The sequence below is a fragment of the Pyxicephalus adspersus genome, chromosome 7 (genome assembly GCF_032062135.1).
Source record: "Pyxicephalus adspersus chromosome 7, UCB_Pads_2.0, whole genome shotgun sequence".
Lineage (NCBI taxonomy): Eukaryota > Metazoa > Chordata > Amphibia > Anura > Pyxicephalidae > Pyxicephalus > Pyxicephalus adspersus.
The window spans coordinates 4866238-4890986 of NC_092864.1; the positions used below are offsets into that span (position 1 = coordinate 4866238).

General features: G+C 37.1%; 2 protein-coding genes and 1 long non-coding RNA gene across 3 annotated transcripts in view; all 3 read right to left on the minus strand.

The window, feature by feature from the left end:
* The window catches only part of LOC140334701 (uncharacterized), an 11737-nt gene extending 8586 nt beyond the window's left edge, over positions 1-3151 (minus strand). The window contains exons 1-6 of the mRNA XM_072416942.1: positions 3145-3151; positions 3022-3072; positions 2598-2648; positions 1341-1391; positions 402-452; positions 5-103 (exon numbers count right to left, since the gene is read on the minus strand). Coding sequence (XP_072273043.1) covers positions 5-103; positions 402-452; positions 1341-1391; positions 2598-2648; positions 3022-3072; positions 3145-3151 — 310 coding nt within the window. The remainder of the gene's footprint in view (positions 1-4; positions 104-401; positions 453-1340; positions 1392-2597; positions 2649-3021; positions 3073-3144) is intronic.
* A 971-nt stretch (positions 3152-4122) lies between these two features.
* LOC140334478 (uncharacterized) lies at positions 4123-8167 on the minus strand. The gene is made up of 3 exons (XR_011921564.1): positions 8138-8167; positions 6785-6832; positions 4123-4172 (listed from the first exon to the last, which is right to left on the minus strand). It is a non-coding gene; the product is annotated as an uncharacterized lncRNA (long non-coding RNA).
* A 144-nt stretch (positions 8168-8311) lies between these two features.
* On the minus strand, positions 8312-16188 carry LOC140334702 (NACHT, LRR and PYD domains-containing protein 1b allele 2-like). Its single transcript, XM_072416943.1, has 6 exons — positions 16107-16188; positions 14273-14547; positions 13004-13129; positions 12347-12482; positions 11376-11426; positions 8312-8415 (listed from the first exon to the last, which is right to left on the minus strand). The coding sequence occupies exons 2-6, from the start codon at positions 14495-14497 to the stop codon at positions 8312-8314; spliced, it is 642 nt and encodes a 213-aa protein (XP_072273044.1). The 5' UTR covers positions 14498-14547; positions 16107-16188.
* Between the last annotated feature and the right edge of the window lie 8561 nt (positions 16189-24749).

Sequence of the window (24749 nt, forward strand, 5' to 3'; positions counted from 1 at the left end):
GAGCAAAACAAGGGTGTAAATAATAAATAAATATTAAACAAATACATTGTACCTTGGAGTTGTACATCTTGGGGAATTTGAGGAAGTGACTCCTCGAGTTCACCTACAAAAGAAGGATGAGAAAAAAATAAAGATGAGAAAAGTTGGTCATACGAACCAATCTAATCTCTGCTGTCATGTTTCCAGTAAAGGTTAGTAGATTAGGCTGGGCAATCTCGTTGGTTGTAATGGCGACCTTTAGGATTCTAGCTAGGAATTCCCTAATCATGTCATCTGATTTTTCTCATTCCTAGCAGTGGCTGTACTCGGGAAGGTTCCCATGCTGCCTCAAAAAACAAAAAACCTTCATAATCCACCAGAAAGCAAGACAAGGGAGTAGGTAACAAACAAATATATAATACCCTGAAGTTGTACTTCTTGTGAACGTTGTGGAAGTATCTCATTGGGTTCACCTACAAAAAGAGAAAGTAAAATATAAGATTTTTTATTATTAATAAATATTACTCATCCGTCTGTCATGATCATATCACAAGTAATACTCAGCACTGGATTTTAAGGTAAAAAATGAAAAAATGCTCATTCCATCCTATTTAGTCTGTGCTGGTATGTTTCTAGTAAAGATTAGTAGCTAAGGGTGGACAATCCTAATAATTGCTATAGGCACCTTTAAAATCCTGGCTATTATTTGCTATTAAAGACAGGAATAAAATACAGGATATAATATTTTAGGTTTAATCCTGCTGGGGATAGAACACATCCTTTTGGTGCAACTCTGGAAGTTTCCACACTGCTTTAAAAACCTTCAAAATTGTTCACCCCAATAGTGTCTAATGAAAAATATATAAAAGTTCCTATTAATGCCAACTGCCCTGTCATGGGAATCATACCCAGCCATTCCCTGATACACTTCAGTTCAGCCATATCTACATGTAGCCTTGGTATTAATCCACCAAACAGCAAAACAAGGTTGTCGGTAATAAACATATATATGGTACCTTGGAGTTGTACATCTTGGGAAATTTGAGGAAGTGACTCCTCGAGTTCACCTACAAAAGTATAATCTGAAAATAATGAGAAAAGTTGGTCATACCAACCAATCTAATCTCTGCTGTCATGATTCCAGTAAAGGTTAGTAGATAAGGCTGGGCAATCTCGTTGGTTGTAATGGCGACCTTTAAGATTCTAGCTAATCCACAAGAATAAAAAGGAAAAACCATATAGGACTCCCTAATCATGTCATCTGCTTTCATTTCAGTCATATTTACTTTCAGCCTTAGTTATATTCCATAATCCACCAGAAATCAAGACAAGGGAGTAGATGACAAACAAATATTTAATACCCTGAAGTTGTTCTTCTTGTGAAAGTTGTAGAAGTATCTCATTGGGTTCACCTACAAAAAGAGAAAGTAAAATATAAGATTTTTTATTATTAATAAATATAATTCATCCATCTGTCATGGTCATATCACAAGTAATACTCAGCACTGGATAAAAAAAGTAGAAAAAGCTGCTTATTCCGTCCTATCTAATCCCTGCTGGTATGTTTCTAGTAAAGATTAATAGGTAAGGCTTGGCAATCCTATTAATTGCTATAGGCACCTTTGGAATCCTGGCTATTTTTTGCTATTAAGGACTGGAAAAGGTTACGGGATATATTATTTTAGATTACAAAAAAAGCATGGGGTGCAAGAAGAAAGCAAAGAAAGAGGTTTAGAGGCTCAAGAGTTTTATGTCAAACTATGAGTGTATTAGTATATATTTACTTCATATATAACAGAGTCAGACAAATACATAGCTCACAAACCTAGAACATGTAGTACAATATCTTGCCAAGTTCTGTTATATAAGAAACATAGAAGTAGGAACATTCTTGCAAGTTAACATACCATGTTATGTTAGTTACACCTATTTCTGTTCTGAACCTCAGAAATGGGGTATTTTACTAGACATATTGTTGCTAGCATGGACAGTAGACAACAAAGAAAGATAAGGGAAGGTAATAATGTAATGAGAACGTGTTTTCCGTATAGATGTCCCCGACGCGTTTCGCCCAGATTAGGCTTCTTCAGGGGGATATAACTTTATACGATTTATGGTAGGTGATATAACGATCGGTTCTGAGTGATTTATTCAGGAGAGTAGTGTTGATACACAAGTAGGATTCATTTAAACTAACAAAATTGTTGAGTACCAAATGATGAAATATTAAGGTGAATGAGGGTATTCATCCTGTGGTCTTGTGCTCATACAAGGTTGTCAGTTGTAAATTGAATGTTTAGGAGTTGATTACCCGCAATTTGTGATTGTACAGGAGTGTAGCGTTGTTGCATGGTCAGATGCTAGCAAGCTAGATGCTTGAGTTTTGTGTGTTACGTTCTCTCCCAGCGCTGTAAACAGAAGCCATCAGAGAGAGAGAGAGGGACAGCTGATCGGGGATCTGCAGGAAATCACCCTAACAAATGCCAACTACCCTGTCATGGGAATCATACCCAGCCATTCTCTGATACACTTCAGTTCAGCCAATTCTACTTTTAGCCTTGGTATTAATCCACCATAAAGCAAAACAAGGTTGTCGGTAATAAACATATATATGATACCTTGGGGTTGTACATCTTGTGAAAGTTGTAGAAGTGATTCTTCGGGTTCACCTACAAAAAGAGAAATATAATTTACACATAAACCTATAATATAAACTTATAAAAAGAAACCTAAATATATCTATATTAATATTATAATTATTACTCATCTATTGTTATCAAGGTTAATGGTCAAATCAAAAGCTATACTCAGTATTAGATAAAAACAGATAGGAACAGTATTCCATAACAAGCAATATTCTCTGCCGGCATGTTTCTAGTACAGATTAATAGAGAAGGGTCAGCAATCTCATTAATTGCCATAAGCACCTTTTAATTCCAGCTAATCCATCGGAAAATAAAGAAAAAAAACATCAGCCTTTCCCATTCTTTAATCTACCAGAAATCAAATCAAGAATGATGATAATAAACACATACATCATACCTTGGAGTTGTATATGTTGTGAAATTTGTGGAATTACCTCCTCGGGTTCACCTACAATAGCAGAATGTGAAATGTTATATTTGTATTATTATTAATAGTATTCATCTATAGCTGTCATGTTACCCGTCATATGGAGGGAAGGAAAAGCTGCTCATAACATTCAATCTAGTCTGTTCTCTATGTTTCTGATACAGGTTAGAATATCAGATTAGACAATCCCATTGATTGCTATATATGCCTTTAGAATCCTAGCTAATCCACAGAAAAATAAAGAAAAAAATCTATAAAAGATGTTCTAATTATGTCAACTGAAGTCTCCTTTTCCAAGAACTGAGTGCACTCAGGAAGTTTCCACACTTCCTTAAAATAAAACTTACATAAAGACAGAAGGAGAGAAAATAAATCCATATTACCCAATCTAATCTCTGTTTCATTTAATGGTAGTAGATAAGATTCAGCAATCTCTCTGATTGCTATGGGCACCTTTAGAATCCTAGCTAATCCGGAGGAAGTAAAAACAATCCAAACAAGATGTCCCAACCATGTGAATTGATGCCTCTCATTCCAAGCAGTGGTTGGGAGGTTTCAACGCTTGAAAAACTTGAAAAATTTTACAACCAGAGGTAGATAATGAAAAATATATGGAATGCCAAATAACACCCCTCAGGTCTCCATACTGTGTCCCTTCAGTGTGTCATGGGAAGCTTACCCAGCCATCTTGCAAAAACTCTTCAGTTCAGCCAATTCCACTTTTAGCCTTGGTGTAATAATTCACCAGAGAGCAAAACAAGGATGTCATAATATACAAATATATTGTACCTTGGTGTTTTAACTCCTGTGAAATTTGAGAAAGTGTCTCCTTAGTTTCACCTACAAAAGGAGACAAAAAAAAGGTAAAGGCAAAAGATGATAAAAATAATTATTTTTATTTTTACTACTCATTTATGGATATTAAGATTAACAGTCTAATACCAAGCAATACTCCGTATAAAAATAGAAGGAAACCTGTTAACTATCCTGTTAATACATTTCATTTCAGGCTTGGTGTATTAATCCACTAGTGAGCAAAACAAGGATATAGATAAAAAACCTATATATCATACCTTGGAGTTGTATATCTTGTGAAAGAGTAGGTGACTCCTCGGTTTCAACTACAAAAAGAGAAAAAACTAAATAAACGTGTGAAAGGTTGGTCATACCAACCAATCTAGTCTCAGCTAGCATGTTTCTAGTAAAAGTTAGTAGATAAAGGTGGGCTTAACCAAAGGCAGACAGAAAAAGAGAGGAAAAAGAAAATGAAAAAAAATAAAAATATTATTACTTATTTATTGCTGTCATAGTTAACAGTCAAATCACAAGCAATATCCAGAACCTAATTTTACCAACTTTGTAGTATAAGAAGATTTAAAAACTGGAGGCATTGCTGCAATGTATTACTTTTTACTGCAAAACTTCAAAAACTAAAAAACTTTAAAAGCATGACCATAGATTATTCAAGTAGTTTTCAATTCCAGATTTTACTGCAACAGGTTACCTATCTGTTTACCCTGCTGGCTATTATTACCATAACAAGGTGAGGGGAAGTACTAGAACATGGGGTAAGGGCAAATCATTCAACGAGCAAATATTTTAGGGACATCTCTGGGTAAAGTCAAACAGATGCAAGATCATGGCCTGAACATTGGAAATCAAAGAGGACAAGAGTATGGCTCCAATCAATAAAGATCAGTCATTGCATGCCTTGCTTTGTAATCAGTGTGTGAACTTTGTGTGGTTATATGTATATATACTGAATATAAAATTGTCAGAAATCCTGGAGATATGGAACATGGCAGAGCCTGTATTGTAACTGTCCAGCTAGCCATTAATAGTGAAAAGGAAAATATATTGTTGGTATCCCTAACCTGTTATTTAAGGCATCAAGCATTTAATATAAAGAGCTTGCAGAAACATGAGGATAATATCATTTTATAGAAGCTCTCCAAGATTGGAGAAGATACACAGGTTATCCCATGTTAGTCTATCTTCTCCAGTTTTGCAGAGCTTTATTAAATAAGGCCCAATGGGTATAATGGGTCTATAAGCTAAACACTACAAATAAAAGATTTTTGACTTGATGTTGCTATCTATCACATGAAAGGACTGCTCACATATTTTAAGAATTACAAAGAAAGGTTTCCCATTCAGCATTGCTGTTGCAAAAATAAATAGATGTTCCCGTTTTTCAGACCTACGACGAGCAAACTAGAAAATGACATTTTGATTAGCGAGAAGTATGAGCCTAAAGGCACCAAAAAAAACTTTCAAAGTCGATTATGAATGTTACTGACATTTTCTTTTTTAGTTAACCTATTGCATTCCGTATTTCCTACTGTAAAGTTCTCTAGTTCATTGCAAATTAATATATAATATTAAAAGTTATTTTACGGTGGGGGGTTCTGAACAAAATGGATGTTACGAAGGTTTTTTTTTTTGCTATTCGTAACAAGTGATAGTCCACATATTGGGGCCAGTTGCCTCTGACGAATGTTTGCACTTTTTGGGAATATGACGCATGTTAAGCACCATGCACTTAAGATGTTTACAATTTAATTGTGATTCCAATGTTTCAAATGGTATTTGTTATTTTCAAATTTTATTCTGGTTCAAAAGTTTTTTTATAGTTCTCAAAAGCAGAACTATACTAAATACATGCTATAGCTGTAACTTTACACCTGCAGTTTAAAGTTTATGGGACAGCTGAACTGGGATGATTTGTTGTATCTCACCAGTGAATAACAGATCCATAATTGTTACAATACTTCCTATAAGGACAGTAATAATCTTTTTTACAGGTTTTGGTTTCTACAGATAACAATTTAACTTAAAAGTTTTTTTTCCAGTTTTTATATGCTGTCGTCACATGACTGTCTCTAACCTGATATATGTGATGGTTGTAGTTTGGCTTATTGTAAAATGTCCTATTCTCTTATATGCCTCAGTGCAACCACACTCATTTCTATTTGAATCACATCCATAATCAAGTGCTGTATAAATATAAATGTGCCTTCAAATCCCTCCACAGCTCTTGTCCCACTTACCTCTCTGACTTGGTAAAAAAAATTCTCCTCCAACCGCTCTCTTCGCTCCTCCAATGACCTACTAATGACTTCCTCACTCATAACCTCATCACACACATGGCTCCAAGACTTCTCTAGAGCTGCCCCCAGTCTCTGGAATGGTCTCCTCGTCCTATTCGGCTTGCTCCTACTTTATGCTCATTTAAAAGAGCCCTTAAAACCCAATGGTTCAACTTACCCGTCTTTTTTTGTCTCCTAAACCCTCACTACTTACCCACCATTTCATATCCCCTCCTATTGTGTGATACTTGCCCCACCTTCTAGATTGTAAGCTCTTCAGGGCAGGGGCATTATCAATAGTAATAATAATAATAATACATCTTTAAAAAACTAACACCGCTCAGGTCTCCACACTACATCTCCTCACCCTGTCATAGGAAGCATACTCAGCCATCTTGCTTATACACTTCAGGTTTTTTTTTATAAAACAGGGAATCCGACATTCTCTCAATCGTTTACCAGTGGGTATCAATTTCTGCCACTGAAACACTTTGGTGGCAATGTCTGATTCCCTGATTTATAAATAGAGCCCTTCATTTCAGCTATATCTACTTTCAACCTTGGTGTTAAAACCCACCAGCAGAAAAACAAGAATGGTGTATATAATAAACAAATATTATACAAACATATTGACCTTATTGTACCTTGAAGTATAATCTGTTGTGAAATTTGAGGAAGTGACTCGGGTTCACCTACAAAACAGAATGTGATATTATATATATATATATATAGCTTTCTTTTTTTTTTTTTAATTATTATGATTATCTATCATGGTTAGCAGTCAAATCACAAGCAATACTAAGTATTATATAAAAACAGAAGTGAAATAAATGTCAACCCTTCCTGAACATACATAGTTACATAGTAACCAACTATGAGCAAGAAAAACTTGTTTTTTAACTTTTCTATATATAACCTACAGTATATATAACTCTATAGTTACATAGTTAGTCAGGTTGAAAAAAGACAAAAGTCCATCAAGTTCAACCAGCAGGGAAATACAGGTAGTTCCCGGGATACATACGACATAGGGACTGTAGGTGAAGTTGAAGTCGGAACTGGTACATTATTTTAATAAATACAATAGGGACAGATTTTTGCCTCAACATATTATTAGGCAGTGTGGTGTCAGTTACTGTATACAGTATACTGTATACGGTCTTCACAGATCAAGCAAAAATAAAAAAAACTTTATGGAGCCTAGACATTCATTAACTTCTGGAGCAAGCTGTGCTTTGATATGCAAAAAGAAACAACTGCAAAGTTTGTCTTGAAAAAAGACAAAAGTCCATCAAGTTCAACCACCAGGGAAATACAGGTAGTTCCCGGGACACATACGACATAGGGACTGTAGGTGAAGTTGAAGTCGGAACAGGTACATTATTTTAATAAATACAATAAGGACAGAAGTTTGTCTCAATATAATATTAGGCAGTCTGGTGTCAGTTACTGTATACAATCTTCACTAAGCAAAAATAAAAAAAAATCTTTATGTAGCCTGGACATTCATTAACTTCTGGAGCAAGCTGTGCTTTGATATGCAAAAAGAAATAACTGCAGAGTTTGTCTTGGTCACTAAAGAGTTACAAGAGGCTGCAGAAAGAGCTCATCTCCCTAAGATCACCTACAACCTCAGCTGTATTTAGCAAAGGATTTCTTCAGCAAGTCATGTAAACTGCCCCCTCCCCCCTTCAAGCTTCCGTACTGCACACAAGCAAACAGGGAAGCTCCGTTCATATCTAGGAGCCGTCCGTATGTCAGATGTCCTTAACCCAGGGACTACCTGTAAACATATCCCAAATATTTAGGATGACCTAAATTTTGCCAACTAACACCCCTTAGGTCTCTACACTGCATCCCCTCACCCTAGTATATGAAGCATACCCAACCATCTTGCTGATACACTTCAATTCAGCCAAATCTACTTTCAGCCTTGCTGTTAAAATCCACCAGGAGAGTAAGGGTAAGGGTGTAAATAAAAAGCAAATATATCATACCTTGGAGTTGTATATCTTGTGAAATTTGAGTGCAGTGTGAGAAGATGTGAGATCCAGAGGCATTGCTGGCATTTATTATTTTTTACTGCAAAATCTAAAATCATTTCAAATCATTTAAAGGGAACACCAAGCAATCCTGTATGAACGCCCTATTTAATCACATGATCCTTATCGTTATATTTGTAATATCCTGACATAAAGACAAGGGTAATAATATATCATACCTTCAGACCCGGTGGTAATTTGTGAAATATGTGAATTCAACTCTTCAAATTCTCCTACAAAATAAACATATGTAATAAAATAAAAATATGTATAACATGTTATTCATTCAATAATTTCCTGGTCAGTTGTAGCGAATTGCAACCACAACCCCCCAAAAAAGTACTAAAGAGGTGAACAGATTCTCCAATTAGGCTTCAATAAAGGATCTGAAAGATTTCAGTTCCTCATGTTCTGTTGAAGGAAGTTAAAGAAAATCTTATATATGAGTGTGGCTCATTCTGATGCAGAGTATCTCCTGGAGATTCCGCTACTCGATCAAGCGTACAGTTGCTGTGAACACTTTTTGGGGCCTTTGTTCTAAACTTTATTGCATTGTCATGTATATAAGGTACATTGGTGTGATAGTGGGGATAACATTATTTTCGGAATACGGAGGAAATCTAGCCTACCCTTAAATGTGAAAAAGTGGAGGCTAGATTTCCCCTGTATCTGACAATCAGCATCCTTCCAGACCCTCTAGTTTACAACACCCATTGTAAAAGTTGGAGTTTTGTGTCTTCGGGTGACATAAAACTCATATAAGGCCAGTAGAGTGGCTCCTGATTGACCTCTGAGCTGTATTCTGAAACCCATTTATTAATAATCTTTATATTTCCAATATACCATTCTGTATAAAGTATTACTTGGTTGATTTTTAGTTGAATCGTTATGGGGAGTATTTTGTGACCAAGGACTGGTCACCTCGGCCTCACGAAACCATATTTAGCTTGTTCAGGTGAGCCTTAAGTCCCACACATGCCTAGTTTGGTCTCTGTGAACTCTTTATTTTGTAGTAATTAATAATCTGGGGGCTGGCAGTTCAGAAAACCTGTACTTATGGAATTAATAATAATGGCTGGAACAAGGGTATCTTGCATAACTCCACATGGCATCATACTCCATGTGGACACAGCCCATCAGACATCCCCCATCCTGGTATTATTGGATGGTCCCTTTCAGTCCCACCTCGGTGGTTGGCATAGAAAAAGCCATGTAAGCCCAGCAGAGGGAGCTCTCACTGATTCCATCTTGTTGCTAAGGACAACGGCACTGACACATTGAGCACTGCAGGGAGCCCGGTGACTGATAACTTCACACAGCAACCTGGACCAAGGCAAATCAACTCTACCTAAGTATTATTTCACTGTTTTGCCTTTATTGTAACATGTTGCTATAATTTTGCTGTTGTTATTTGACTAGTGTTTATTTCTCTGTATTTGTTTTTACTTATTAAACACTATAAAAAGTGTAAACGTAATATCTGAATGCTCTAAGTGGAAATAGTGTAACTTGCTAACCTGACGACACTACTATAATATTGTGATTGCTGAGACATCCTTGTCTGGAGTGGCAGCGGGTGACACAGACAGTATTAAAGAAGCAGAATCATAACTGCGGTTGTCCAGGGTACCGGTGCGTGCTTCCTTCCAAACATGCGGTGGCAGTCTACCTCTGATGGTGTGTGTGGCAAGGGGTAACGGGTAACCTTGCCCCATGACGGCCCTTCTTAGCCTGTTGGTGCGTGGACTGTTACTGAGCGTGCTGTAAAGTCTATGCGCAGGGTGCGGGCCGAGAGGGCGTCCGTCACAATTGGTATATTTTTGAACCATGACAATGGCACTTGTCAAGTTCAGTGGCAACACAAACTCATAATAATCCTTCTCAAATACAACAACAGACACAGGCAGCATTAAAGTGATACCATTTAATTTTTTTGCAATGGACAGTTTCCAAAAGCAGCATTTTTGTGCAAATCAGTGTACCATGACAAGGAGTTATCTGCCGAAATGGTTCCTACATTATCCCCATACATTGCATGCTGACATCTTATGCATCATATTATTATAATCATTATTTTTATTATTAATATTAATAATATCATACCTCACTTGAAGCATATACTGGGCTATAAAACATTGCTAGATTCAAGTTGCTAGATTGAAGATTCAAAAGTAAAATATACATAGGGCCAGCACTTCCATCAGAATCTCTCTCATTTGTGAGTGTTTTTGGACTTTAGATCCAGTAATCACCCATTAAATTATCAATCTGTTCAGTTTAAGTCAGAGTCAGACTAAATGCAAAATTGATGACAGATTTCCTTGCGTGTAATGGCTAAAGAAGTAGTATCCTATATAGGCATGAGAGAAAATGACACCTCACTGTGATCCAAGGTGACCAATGCACTTTTCCAACATGGTGTTCCTATTTTATTGCACTGTATGGCGTTACGACATTGATGATGTGCTTGTGATCTCATGAGACAACATTGAATCCCTACCCAAACTTCACAGCAGTCTCAAGGGGCATGCCTTCCCCATCAAATTTTATATGAAAATTACCTTTCTGGACACACTGGGTGGTCTAATAGAGATTTATATGGTCAAGAAACTTTTACGCATCAATTATTGAAGTTACAAGTTTCACTCACCCCATGTGTTCAGATCTGTTACAGCAAGTGCATTAGTGAGAGTGAAAGATTGAAGGAGTTGGCAGGAAAGTTGGCATTGGAAGCATTCAGTAGAGTCACATATTCAGAGATTGGGTCATGATTACTTTTAGTAATCTAAAAAAGAGAGCCAGGACGATTTCATTTTCTAGCATCCCCATTAGAACTATTTTATATATTTATATATTATTTTTTATGATGTAGATGTCTGAGGGCATCCCATCTGTAGTTGGCCCCCTGTATTCCTCCTATGGATATTTAAGCCACCTTTTTCATTGCATGTTTTACCCAATATATATGGCTATAGAATGAAGCAAAGAAAGACCAGAGCCCGCACTGCTCTTTGCAACCATAGAAAGAGAGAGTTCATTTATTGGTATGCTGAGCAAGGGGAAGCCTGAAACTCTTACTCCTTTCACACCCATGAAAAAGCAATAAATGTAAGGTGTCTGTGGTGCAACCATTTGTTTTTAAACTCTGGATCACAAGCACAGTTATTCCCACATGAAAATCTCTATAGCCTACCTTGGCGTCTTGTATTTTGTGGAATGTGTGGTCCCAACTCTTCTACTTCTCCTGTAAATATCAACCATGTATAAATATATATATACACACATATATCATGTGTCTATTTTAATATTCATTCTTTGTTATAATTGGTCAACAGTAAATGACAAGCTTTAAATATTATTACATGGTATTTATATAGCGCCAACATATTATGCAGCACTGCACAACGTCCATAGTCATGTCACTAGCTGTCCCTCAAAGTGGCTCACAATCTAATGTCTCTACCATAGTCATATGTCATTACCACAGTCTAAGGCCAGTTTTAGGGGGAAGCCAATTAACTTAACAGCATGTTTTTGGAATTTTTAATAATATTATTATTATTATTATTATTATTAAACAGGTTTTATATATCACCAACATATTACGCAGTGCTGTTCAATAAATAGGGAATGTGGGAAGAAACCGGAGTACCCGAAAGAAAACCCACACAAACACAAGGAGAACCTGCAAACTCCATGCAGATCGTGTCCCGGCTGAGGTTCAAACCTGGAACCTAGCGCTGCGAAGGCCAGGGTGCTAACCACTGAGCCATCATGTTGCCCTTTTTATGGAAAAACATATATTTCACTGCTGTCCTGTAATTTGATTAAATGCACAACGTTTTTGTTTGTTTTTGTAATGTTCATAAACATCCATATATAAATTCGAGATTTGTTGGGTAGAAACATTGACACGGGTAGAGCCTGATTTAATAAAGCTCTCCAAGGCTGGAGAGGATACACTTTCATTAGTGAAGCTGGGTGATCCAGCAAACCCGGAATGGATTTCTTAAAATGAATTTGTTATTTGGTAACAAATGTTTTCAGTCCTGGACCAGATGCATTCCAGGTTGTTGGATCACCCAGATTCACTAAAGAAAGTGTATCCTCTCCAGCCTTGGTCCATAGAAACATCTTGTGGATTTACTTTTTACAAGATCTTACCTCTCGATAGACGACACTGCCAAATGTTCTCGGCGTCACGTTCGTTTACTAACCATAAGTCAATTACTTGCACTGCACCGTCTATGGTGATATCAGTGAAGTTCTGTAATGGAGAGATACATTCCACCTCCAGCTCCTAAATCATTTTTTAAATAAAACAAGATTATTACATAGCAGTACAATTCTGGTTCAATAGCTACAAAATCAAGCAATTGAAGATTACAGTATTTTACTGAGTAAAATGTATACATTGTATGATGCTTATAGATACATACATTTGCATACTAAAGCTATGTACACACGGCAGATTTTTATCGCCCGATAATCGGCATCGGCCAAATATCGGGCGAAAATCTGCCGTGTGTACAGTTGGTGTCGTCCATCGTCCAAACAACAACCTGCCGGATCCACGGACGATGGACGACGACCGATCCTAATGAAAGGGAAGGGGGAGAGTGCGCAGCAGGGTGCCGCTCCGTCGCTCTCCCCCTCCCCTCTCCATAGAGCAGAACGGTGCTGTATGTACAGCACCGTTCATGCATCATGCAGTCCCTTGTCGTTGGAAAGGATCGTGAAAGATCCTTTCCAACGACAAAAATTGCAAGTGTGTACGCAGCTTAACTCTCGCTCACAATTATGTGTATATCTCTTTCTTACCTTTGGTGATATATGGGCTCCCCCGGGTCCATTTACTGTATAGCTTTTCTTAATGTAGACAGTTTTGGTCCTGGGAGGTTTATCAAGTTTTCTGAACCCATTTCTTGACTTTTCTTGGTGGAAAGTCTGAAACAGATAGGAAAAAAAAAATTACAAAAATAAGGTTTTTATATGGGAATTGAATTATATAAGTTAACCCAGAGTTATTGTACTGCAGACATTTGCACTTGGGGTGGCCATTGGGCAATAAATAATGATGTGAATTTCAGCAAATTGTTTAAAAAATGATGGTACATGCAAAGTATAGAGGTCACCCCAATAGACTTGAATTAGAAATGCTTGTCACTGCAAGCATATTTAAGCAATTGTATGCATTTATTTAAGCTATTTCAATTTCAGAAAAAAAGTGGAAAAATGCAACACTCCTAGCCTTATGCATCCACTTGCAAATTTCTGCACTGGATTGTTATTGTCCACATTGCTCCTGAACTCCTACCATGTAAAATACTGCTAGTCTAAACATGGCAAATTAGACAAATAGTAATTAAAACCCAATAAATACAGAACGGACTTTCAAAACAAATATAGAGTCATCAAACATTGTTATTATTACCAGGTATTTCTGGCAATTATCTGTCATCTTCTAATGTAGTTATCTTGTCATTAAACAATGGACCATTGTGTGATGGTATATGGTCACCTGCAACTGAAACTGTATCTGCAAGTCAGTACAATGGTCAATGTTTGCTTTTTTGGGGTATGTGTTTCTTTGTGAGTCATTGAGCCCGGAGAGGATACAATTTCATCAGTGAAGCTGGGTGATCCAACAAACCTGGAATGGATTTCTACAGTCATTTTCAATTTGCTAGCAAATGTTTTCAATCCTGGACCAGATCCATTCCAGGTTTGCTGGGTTACCCATCTTCACTGATGGATGTGTATTCTGTCCAGCCAAGGAGAGCTTTAGTAAATCAGGGCCAATGGAGCTGATGTATTAAAGTTCTCCAAGACTGGAGAAGATAGATCATCATAGAGGAACCATGGTGATCCAGAAACCTGGAATGGATTTCTTCAAAGTTACTTGCTCTTTGCTAGCAAATGTTTTGAATCCTGGATCAGGTCCTGATGAAAGTGTGTGCTTTCCAGCCTTGGGGAGCTTTTAGAAATCAGGCCCATTATGTCACTCTTTGCAAATGCTCATTCATTGAAAACTCCTGAGCAATAATAACATTTGTAGATTAAGATAGTTGTCACTTAATTTTAATTTACCTTCTTCACTGGAGCAAAGGTAGGCATTAGATAAAGATGAATCTTATACTCCAAACATTGCACTCCAACTGTTTTTAAGTACAAGAACACTTTGCCATGTATTGGTATGCGTTTGGTTAATGCTGTTGGTAACACGTTCCACAAAAAAATCCCAAGAGAGGAAAACGAAGGATTTTCCAGCACCACATGGAAGGGTAGAATTCGTGTTGGCGTTTCCACACTCATTCCATCTTTGAAGTGAGCGCATTTAATCCAAGATTTGTTTCCTTTGAATTCTTTAAAGCAAATGTGCAGAGATATGTATGTTATACTCACATAAAAAGGTTATAATGCTATTGTAATATTTGTTTGCTATACAATATACCCAGTTATTACATCAGAGTTTTGATAATGTTCAGCTCTACCTCTATCAGATTTGTTAACTTCTCAACAATTGGCAATTTAAAATATTCTGTATAGATTGCAAATTATAAAGTTATTGTTCTGATTTGCTAAATGTAAATCAACTTAGCCTGAAGTGATGAATGTATAGAAACAACAAATGGTGCTACATAAACCGAGTATAATGTCATGGACAGAAATCACACTGTAATAGATTGATGTCATCATCGTATCACCCCCCATAGATATCTCCATATTGTAGTAGTAGTAATAGTAAAATTCAGAACTTCAGCATATAAAGTCATTGGACCTGGTTTATTAAAGCTCTCCAAGGCTGGAGAAGATAAACTTTTATCAGTGATCCAGCAAAACTTGGAGTCGATTTCTTCAAAGTCATTTGCTAGCAAATGTTTTTAATCGTGGACCAGATCCATTTCAGATTTGCTGGATCACTCAGCTTCATTAATAAAAAATGTATCCTCTCCAGCATTGGAGAGATTTAATAAATCAGGGCCATTATATTTGAAAACAAAGTTTAGGTGGGTTGACTTCACCCAGCATATTCAAAAAGTCAAGTCAAGTCAAGATGATCAAGTCATTTTTTATGTCATGTATGGAGAGACAGGACCACTAGGGGGCGCTACGAAGGGACAAAGGAAATGCTGGATTAAGCCACAGTTGAACAGGAAGTAGCTCAACAGAACTAAGGGCTCAGCAGTCATGGAGACACATTGCACGAACACACAGTGCAGTGTGTGAGCTAGCTAAATAGGCAGAGATGGTTAAGAGGCTATTTTCTGATTTGCCTGTAGATTGGACAGAAATGATAAAGCTTGGAAACAAAGGCACGTCCAGTGTAAAAACCGCCTGCATGCACAGGAGAGAGGTGCCTGCGCTTTAGTGAGGTAAGTGTGACATTTTAACCCTTACTAATAGATAGGCTGAAAAATTTACTACTATGTGCTTTTCTCTCTTTAATTTCAATCTGACTAAATGCTTACCCATTTGGTCACATGACCACTGCTTAGGAAGGATGCCAAATAAGACCACATAAAATCACACATAGATATATATAGATATACAAGGTTTAGGTTTTTGAGATCTCATATATAGAATTTAAGGATTACACTTCACTCTGGCTCATCCCCCTGTTCATCAGAGGCCACAAAACCAAAACCTAGAGAAATGGGGACATGATTCTTTGATAGAGGGGAAGCATCACACTTCATGATGGTTGATTTCCCTGCTCTGTAGGACCACATTGCAAACCCTAGGCTTTTGGTTTTGTAACCAGCACTGCATGGAGTAGTAACAGTATCAACATAAAGTAACCTTTCAGTTACTGCTTCTGTAACCATGCTGCAATATTGGCATTAATACTTACACATTCTACTAAGATAAATAAAGCTGTGCACAAAATTATTTAGAATTCTTCTTTAACTTTAAGACTTACTTTTCAAGCATAAGTTATGAGGTAGGTACACAGCAGATACTGTATTAGGTGGCAGAGGTGTTGTAACCTTGAAGAGGAGTCCTAAAATGTATGTCCTCAGTGTTTGTCTGGGTTCCCTCCCTAGCCCTCAAAACATACTGGTAGATCTATTGGCTTCCCCAAAACTGGTTTTAGACTATACTTGTGACATATGGCAGGGACATGAAACTGTGAGCTCCTCTAAGACACTATTAGTGACCTGATTATGGACTTAGCACAGCACTGCAGAATATGTTAGTGCTATGTAATTACAGGATATAAAATTCTGTTGCTGGAAAGATTTGAGTTGTTTCCTTTAAAAAAATATTTATTTTAGTCCTTTTTTTTATCAAATGTAATATTTTGTTTTAACTGTGATTTTTATTTATATAGCCACAACATATTAGGCAGTACTTTAGGGCAGTGGTTCTCAACCTTTCTGACAGCAACGCTGCCGCTGCCGTGTTCTATGAGAAAATTGTACATTTGGAATGTGTACTACCAGCTGATTGGACGTGTACAATGATCTCACAATCAACTGCGTCTGACTGAACTGGGATAAGCACGACAGTGCTGAGAACAGGCATGTGCAGGAAGGACTTTGCCAGTGAAAAAAAAAAATGGCACTTTCTTTTTTTGACAAATATGTCACGTATCTGTGCAAATAAAGGTGTCATTTTTTTATTTTTACTTTAGTTCCACTTTAATGAGAAGTGATACCTGACTGGCAACTTCTTTAGGGGGCTAAAACTAAGTTTAGTATCAGCTCAGGAGGTCCTCTGTGTACCCTGAAATTTTTACAACAAATCGGTGTGGGAGATATGAAGGTTTATACATTGGGGTAATGACAGCTGCATGGACACAGACGCAGCTCTCATGCTGCTGTATGAGGGGCGGGGTTATCTTACAGTACAAAGTGGGCGGGGCACAGCTGATCTACAAAGTCTATAGGACACGTCCACTCTCAGGGAAATCACAATGAATCCCATAAAAAACTAATAGGAGATGCGCACGCAGACAGTAGTACATATTCTAAAGGTAGGATTTTCGGATGGTGCTTTTTCCTTCCGGCATTTGCGGCCACGGACCAGCATCGGTCCGCGACCTGTAAGTTTGGGACCACTGCTTTATAGGTCAGCTAAATCTATTGACTTGGATGCAGCCACAGTCCAAAGCAGTAGGAAAAGGGTTGTGGTTCTGCCATAGGCATGAGATGGTCCAGAAACCTGTCGACTTCCTGCAAACACTGAACCTCAGCAAACCACAAGCATGACTATCCTCAACTGTCACAGTGTCAAATCTCATATGATGGCTGGAAGCGACTAACTTTGGCCCATTCTTCTTTACAACATTGCTTCAGTTCATTGAGGTATGTGGGCATCAATTTATGTACAGATCTCTTCATGCACTCTCTTTTTGTAAACAGTATATCAATGGGGTTGAGGTCTGGGTTTTAGATGGGCCATTGCAACACCTTGATTGTTTTCTTTACCAGCCATTCTGTTGTAGATTTGCTGGTGTGCTTGGGATCATTGTCCTGTCACATGATACAGATTTGGCCAAGATGACCTGTCCACAGATGGCCTAGCATTTGGTTATAGAATGCACAGTGGCTCAGTGGTTAGCACTCTGGCCTTTGCAGTACTGGGTCCCAGCTTTGAATCTCAGCCAGGACACTATCTGCATGGAGTTTGCAGGTTCTCCCTGTGTTTTTGTGGCCTGCTTCCCAAATTCCAAAAACATTTAGGTTAATTGGCTTCCCCCCAAAAAAATTGATTTTAGACAGTATTAAAGACATGACTGAGGTCACATTGACTGTGATGAACAGCCTTTCCAGCAAGCACAGCAACAGTCCACGCACCAGCAGGCCGAAGAAGGGCCGTCATGGGGAAAGGTTAACCACTCTGTTACCCCTTGCCACACACACCATCTCAGGTAGACTACCACCGCGTGCTTGGATGGAAGCATGGACTGTTACCCTTGCAAACCGCAATTATACTTCTGCTTCTATAGTGTCACCCACTGCCACTCCAGACAGGGATGTCAAAGTTACACTATTTCTAGATAGATCATTCAGAGATTCAGCTTACACTTTTTATAGTGTTTAATAAGTAAAAACATACAAAAACACAGAGCATAAACCATAACAAGGAAAATAAAGACTAATCAAAGAACAATAACAGAACAATAGCAGAACTATAGCAACAGCATAAAATAAAAGGGAAAACTGTGAAATAATACTTAGGTAGAGTTGGTTTCCCTTGGTCCAGGTTGTTGTGTAAAGTCCAAGTTATCAGTCAACTGCAGGGCTCCCTGCAGTGCTCAATGTGTCAGTACCGTTGTCCTTAGCAACAAGATGCTGCTGCTGGGCTTACATGGCTTTTTCTAGGCCCACCACAGAGGTGGGACTACTACAACAATCCAAAAACAGCAGGATGGGGCCTGTCTGAAGGGCTGTGTCCACATGGAGTATGATGCTCTGTGGACACTTCCAAAATGCCCTTGTTCCAGCCATTATCATTAATTTCACAAGTTCAGGTTTTATGAACTGCCAACCCCAGTTTATACCCTGCTCTGTTAGAGAAACAGATTCCAACAAAGAAATGTTAAAGGAAGACCATTTGTTATATTTAAAAGGAAAATCAGGACTTAATATTTTCCACAATATCTCAATAACTATGGACTTTGTAAACTGCTGCATAATATGTCGGCACTATATAAACACTGTGTAATAATAATAATAGAATACTTTTGTGTAAGGAGGAGTTCATGGTCAACACAATGACTGCAAGATGCTCGGGTTCTGTGGCTGAAAAACAAAACCAAATCATCACCCTCCACCACTATGCTTCACAGTTGGTGAGATTGGTAATATGTTTGCGCTGATATGCTGTGTTTGGTTTTCACTAGGCATGGCTCTGTGTATTATGGCAAAACATCTCCAATTTGGTCTCATCTGTCCAGAGGACATTGTTCCAGAAGACTTGTGGTTTGTACAGATGGAATTTTGCATACCTAATCCATGATGCCATGTTCTTTTTAGGGAGAAGAGGCTTTCTCCGCACAATCCTTCAATACAAGCCATACATGTTCAGTCCTTTTCTGATTGTCCTGTCATGACCATGTACCATGTAACATACTGAGGCATGTAGAGTCTGGTATGAAATTCTTAGGGTTTTTTACAATATCTCTGAGCATTGTAAGCTCTGTCCGTGGGGTGGATTTGCTGGGATGCTCTTTGGCAACTGTCCTAAAAGTTCCCTTCTTTCTCAGTGTAGAATGATAATCTCCAGATTGTTTGAAAATGGCCTTATAACCCTTCCGTGATTGATGGGCAGCAACAATAGCTTCTCTGAGAAAATTTCAGATGTCTTCCCTCCTTGGCACTGTGGTGACACACACCTGAATGCTCCAGACCAGCAAACTTTGAAAACTACTTCTATAGTGGGGGGGGTCACATTAATGGATTCTCATTTAATCAATGCATCTGATGAGCAGCTCCTCTTCGTCCCTATTGATGTGGTAACACACACTGATTCTGCATTTTGACTTACTCTTGTAAAATAGATTATGACAGTGTAATATATGTCATGATAGTGTTTATCTGAGGTTGTATTTACCTAATTTTAGGTCTTACTAAAGATGATTTTTGTAATTATTGCCTGATAGACAAAAACTTAGAATTTGAAGAACATGTACTTTTTTTCTCCTACGACTGCATTTTCCTGAACAATAATAAATAAATATAGCTTTGCAGATGGCTGTAATGCCGCTCTTACCTGTATATCTCTCCATTTATACTTGGAATAAGTAAAATGTCATCAGTGTTATCATTCTACAAAAAAAAGCAGGATAATGATTGAAAAGAAAAGCTGTACAAAATCACTTTTAGCTAGCTAATTTTTTAACTGAAATCATTATCAATATTAATAGCAGTATAACATCTGAACTGGAATCTACTTTAATTTAGGAATATTATTATAGATTGTCAAACTCAATATAGTTTGTCTAAAATTTCAAAATGCAATCTGGTCCATATTCAGATTAGGAAATCACGCTGAGTTAGAGCCCCTTGAAGACCAGTTTGGATCTTTTTTATTTAAAGCAAATACTTTATTACCTTAATGATAGTCTAGGTGCTCCAAGTTCCTAATCTGTATATTGTCATTAAATCTAGAAATGTCCAGCTCTGTTATTATTTTACAATACAAAGTCACTATCAGAATCTTCACATTGAACATATATCTGTGTGTGTCAAGTGCGCTCATTCTCCCCCACCGCACACCCAGGGTTCATTTGCTGGCTTCTACCATGTCTTATAATAATATAGGAGCCAACATTTTAGACATCCAAAAGCATATCTAGTAATAAGATTTGTTGGCGATTTGTCTGCTAGTCTTACAATGCAAGAGTATCCGAGTATTCCATTTGTGTTGTATAAGGATTTGTATCTTGAGTTGAGACACCTAAAGTGAGAGGAGTAAGGTAAGGAGCAAAAGTAGGGACAGGGTAGAATAATGACTCATGTCAACTAAAAATGTTTTCCATTGTTTGGTGCAGGGGCATTGATAGGATTGTAAAAGACCTGGGGCACTCAAGGGTACAGTGTAGTGTAGTGTTGTACTGGAAATTGAAAGGCAATGATGCCCTGCCTACATCAATCTGACAGGTGGGGGTTGTTATTGGTGCTTGTAGTGTTGACAAAATGAAGCATTGATGGGCAGTTTTAGCTTGGCACTAGCCCATGCCAGAATGCCAGTCCATGCAGGTCACCAAAATCTTATTCTTTCATCTGGCAGTTTAGTGGATACATTTGAATGCAGAATGTCCTGTGCAGTCGTGTCAAACATTGCATTTTTCATTTGAACACAACTGTATACATTCAAGTAAAATATGCTACATTGGACTAAAATGCTTGTTGACATGAATCGACATTCCAATAATGGTAAAGAATCCAATTTAAAAACATTTATTTATTAGTATGTTAGATTGCAGGATTATTCATCAATTTCAAACATCCACTAATATTTTAGCAATTAGAAAATGTTAAAAAGTAACATTTTATATGATGCCATATGTTTCTGGCCAAGGGAAGAGCAGAATATATGTCCCCTATTTTTAACAGAAAACCATCATGTTTTTATAGATTGGAGAATATGATATAATTGTGAAGGTATCTTATCTCTTCCTATAAGGGTATAAAGTTTTGGGAGGTTTTGTTATTTGTGAATTAAACCAACCCACTCTTTTATTCTTCATAGCTACCATCCTGAAAAAACTTTTACTTCCTTAAAATTTGATATATTATTATCCAGTATTTATATAACTCCAACATATTACATAGCATTGTACAGCGTAGTCCATAGTCATGTCACTAGCTGTCTTTATAAAGGAGCTCACAATCTAATGCCCCCCCAAATGCCCCCAGTCATATGTCAGTAGCCCAATCTAAGGACAATTTTTGAGTGGAAGCCAATTAACCTAAATGAATGTATTTGGAATATCAAAAGTTAACTGCCATCCTATGAATAATTAGTGAGTGTGCCTGTCCTTGGACCCCCAATGTTACTAATATGTCACAAGGTATTTGCTACTTTAATTTGTTTTTCTATGACATGTAATAGGAAATTTCTAGTTTTCTCTCAGACTATTTTTGTTTTCATACTATGGCATACCCCAAATTCTGCCAATGCCCTCCCAAGCATTGCAATCTTTGTATAGCTGAAGGATCAGGTTATAATGGCTACCTTAAGGGTTTACATAAAAAAGAAAAGGTTGTAACCTCAAGTACTCAAACAATATTGACAACACATACAAAAATAACTTTAAGCCAACCCCTTGATATAGTACAATTCAGAAAAATAAGAAAAGAGAAATGTTGCCAAACGTGTATTAAGCAAAAATGTTTAAATACAAATCAAACAATAATTAATCACCATGTAACAATTAAAACAATTATAATTTCAAAGTGAAGTTGAGAACTAAACAAAAGTCCTTCTAATTAAGTTTGATTAGGTTCATAGTGCCATATAGGACTGATAATACTATGGGTCGTTGTGGGAAAATACTAGAGACATGTTTCTGATGGTTGGTGATGGTTTAATGCTCTAGTATCACTAAATTTCAATATCTGCCATCTGTTTGGGGCTTAGATAACACTAGCTTTAGGCTGTAAATCAAGAGTGCGTGCTGTAAGCTTTTACAAAACATTTGCAAGCTTTTGGTAAGCTTTGAGCAGCTTTTGTAAGGGTTAAAAAATGTGTTTATGTATATGGAGGCACAAAAGCTGTCTTTAATTAGTTTTTAATAAAAGTAGATTTTTATTTTATATACTGTACATCACATGTGTTTTTAAACTAAGTAAATTTACTGCAAGTATTAAATAATGGCTGTCAATTCTCCAACACTTCTAGTGTCCTAGTAATGTCATATAGATTTAGCTGGAATTTCAGACGATAATATCGGCTTTGTAATTAAATATCTGTTTGTAGATAACATGAGGTGACCAGAAGGTGTTTGTAGTTTAATATATTACAGCAATTCAGAAAAATAAGAAAAGAGAAATGTTGCCAAACGTGTATTAAGCAAAAATGTTTAAATACAAATCAAACAATAATTAATCACCATGTAACAATTAAAACAATTATAATTTCAAAGTGAAGTTGAGAACTAAACAAAAGTCCTTCTAATTAACTTTGATTAGGTTCATAGTGCCATATAGGACTGATAATACTATGGGTCGTTGTGGGAAAATACTAGAGACATGTTTCTGATGGTTGGTGATGGTTTAATGCTCTAGTATCACTAAATTTCAATATCTGCCATCTGTTTGGGGCTTAGATAACACTAGCTTTAGGCTGTAAATCAAGAGTGCGTGCTGTAAGCTTTTACAAAACATTTGCAAGCTTTTGGTAAGCTTTGAGCAGCTTTTGTAAGGGTTAAAAAATGTGTTTATGTATATGGAGGCACAAAAGCTGTCTTTAATTAGTTTTTAATAAAAGTAGATTTTTATTTTATATACTGTACATCACATGTGTTTTTAAACTAAGTAAATTTACTGCAAGTATTAAATAATGGCTGTCAATTCTCCAACACTTCTAGTGTCCTAGTAATGTCATATAGATTTAGCTGGAATTTCAGACGATAATATCGGCTTTGTAATTAAATATCTGTTTGTAGATAACATGAGGTGACCAGAAGGTGTTTGTAGTTTAATATATTACAGCAGCTTGCGGTGACAATGCTGCTTCTGCATAGATACAGTACAGTAATGTTATTTAAGGATGTGAAATATAGAATTAGCAGGATCATCAGGTTAAAAAAAAATTAAAATAGAAACTACTGCAGCCACCACATCTAGGGAATTTTTTGTTCCTGGAGTTGAATATAATTTAATTTTGTAGTGAGTGTAATATATGAAAAAAGGACCTAGATACACAATTCAGTGTGCTGAACTGAACATATAATAGGCGACAACATAAAGTTCTCAGAATGTGTGAATTATCTCAGTGATACATTCTATATTTGGCACCATTTAATATGATAAAAATGTCACATTGCACCACACATCTTTGGATGGAAACGTTATCCTGCCTGAGCATATTATAACAAATTTTATCAGAAATCAAAAACTAGTTTTGTACTTACAAGACATGACTGGGAACACGATAGGCAATCACCAGAAGAACAAAGTCTGAAATGAAAGCAACTTTTTATTGTCATTTGAAAGGTGTAGGGTCAGACAAAACAGGAAAAGAAATTTTTAACCCTGACATGGCTGTATGATGAGCAGATAGAGAATTGGTTTAAAAGGAAACCTGCACCAAATGGGCCTGATTTATTAACGCTCCCTAAGGCCGGAGAGGATACACTTTCATCAGTAAAGCTAGGTGATCCAGCAAAACTGAAATGGATCTGGTCCAGGATTGAAAATATTTGCTAACAAAAATCAAGAAATCAATTCCAGGTTTGCTGGACCTCCCAGCTTCACTAATGAAAGTGTATCCTCTCCAGCTTTGGAGAGCTTTAATAAATCAGCATCAGTTATTGAGCCTGCCATTGCCAACTACGGACAATGCTACTTTCCTAGCTGTCATTCTGATCCTACAGCAACAACGAAACTTTTTATAAAAGAAAAAAAAACACTTTTACCTGTAAAAAGCCCTCAACCTAAAAAGGCAAGCGAGTCCCATGCCATCCTAGCTTCCATCTTCTTTCTGGGGCTCACTGTTCCATCCAGCATCCCTATGTGTTCACATTCTTCCTGACGTCACCTGATCCTGCACCATGCATAGCAATATCGGGTGACACATCTATCTACAAATAAATATATATATAAAAAAGCATACATGAGTTCAAACTAATTTTTTTTTTCATTAAAGAGAAGCCCCTGATGACACATACCCGATGTCCATCCTTGGGTATGTGACGTAAGTATTCTAGGAGGCAGCAAGTTTCTCCTTCAGTCTTTACTGGCGGATAGCCACTATTTTAAATAATATTAAAAATGTAATGATGTGTTTCAGTTTTACTGTTGTGAGAATGCAGATTGGAGTTCTGACCTCAGACTTCGCTTATTTTCAGTTCAGCAACTGAAAGGACCCAAAGTTAAAAGCTATAAAAAAA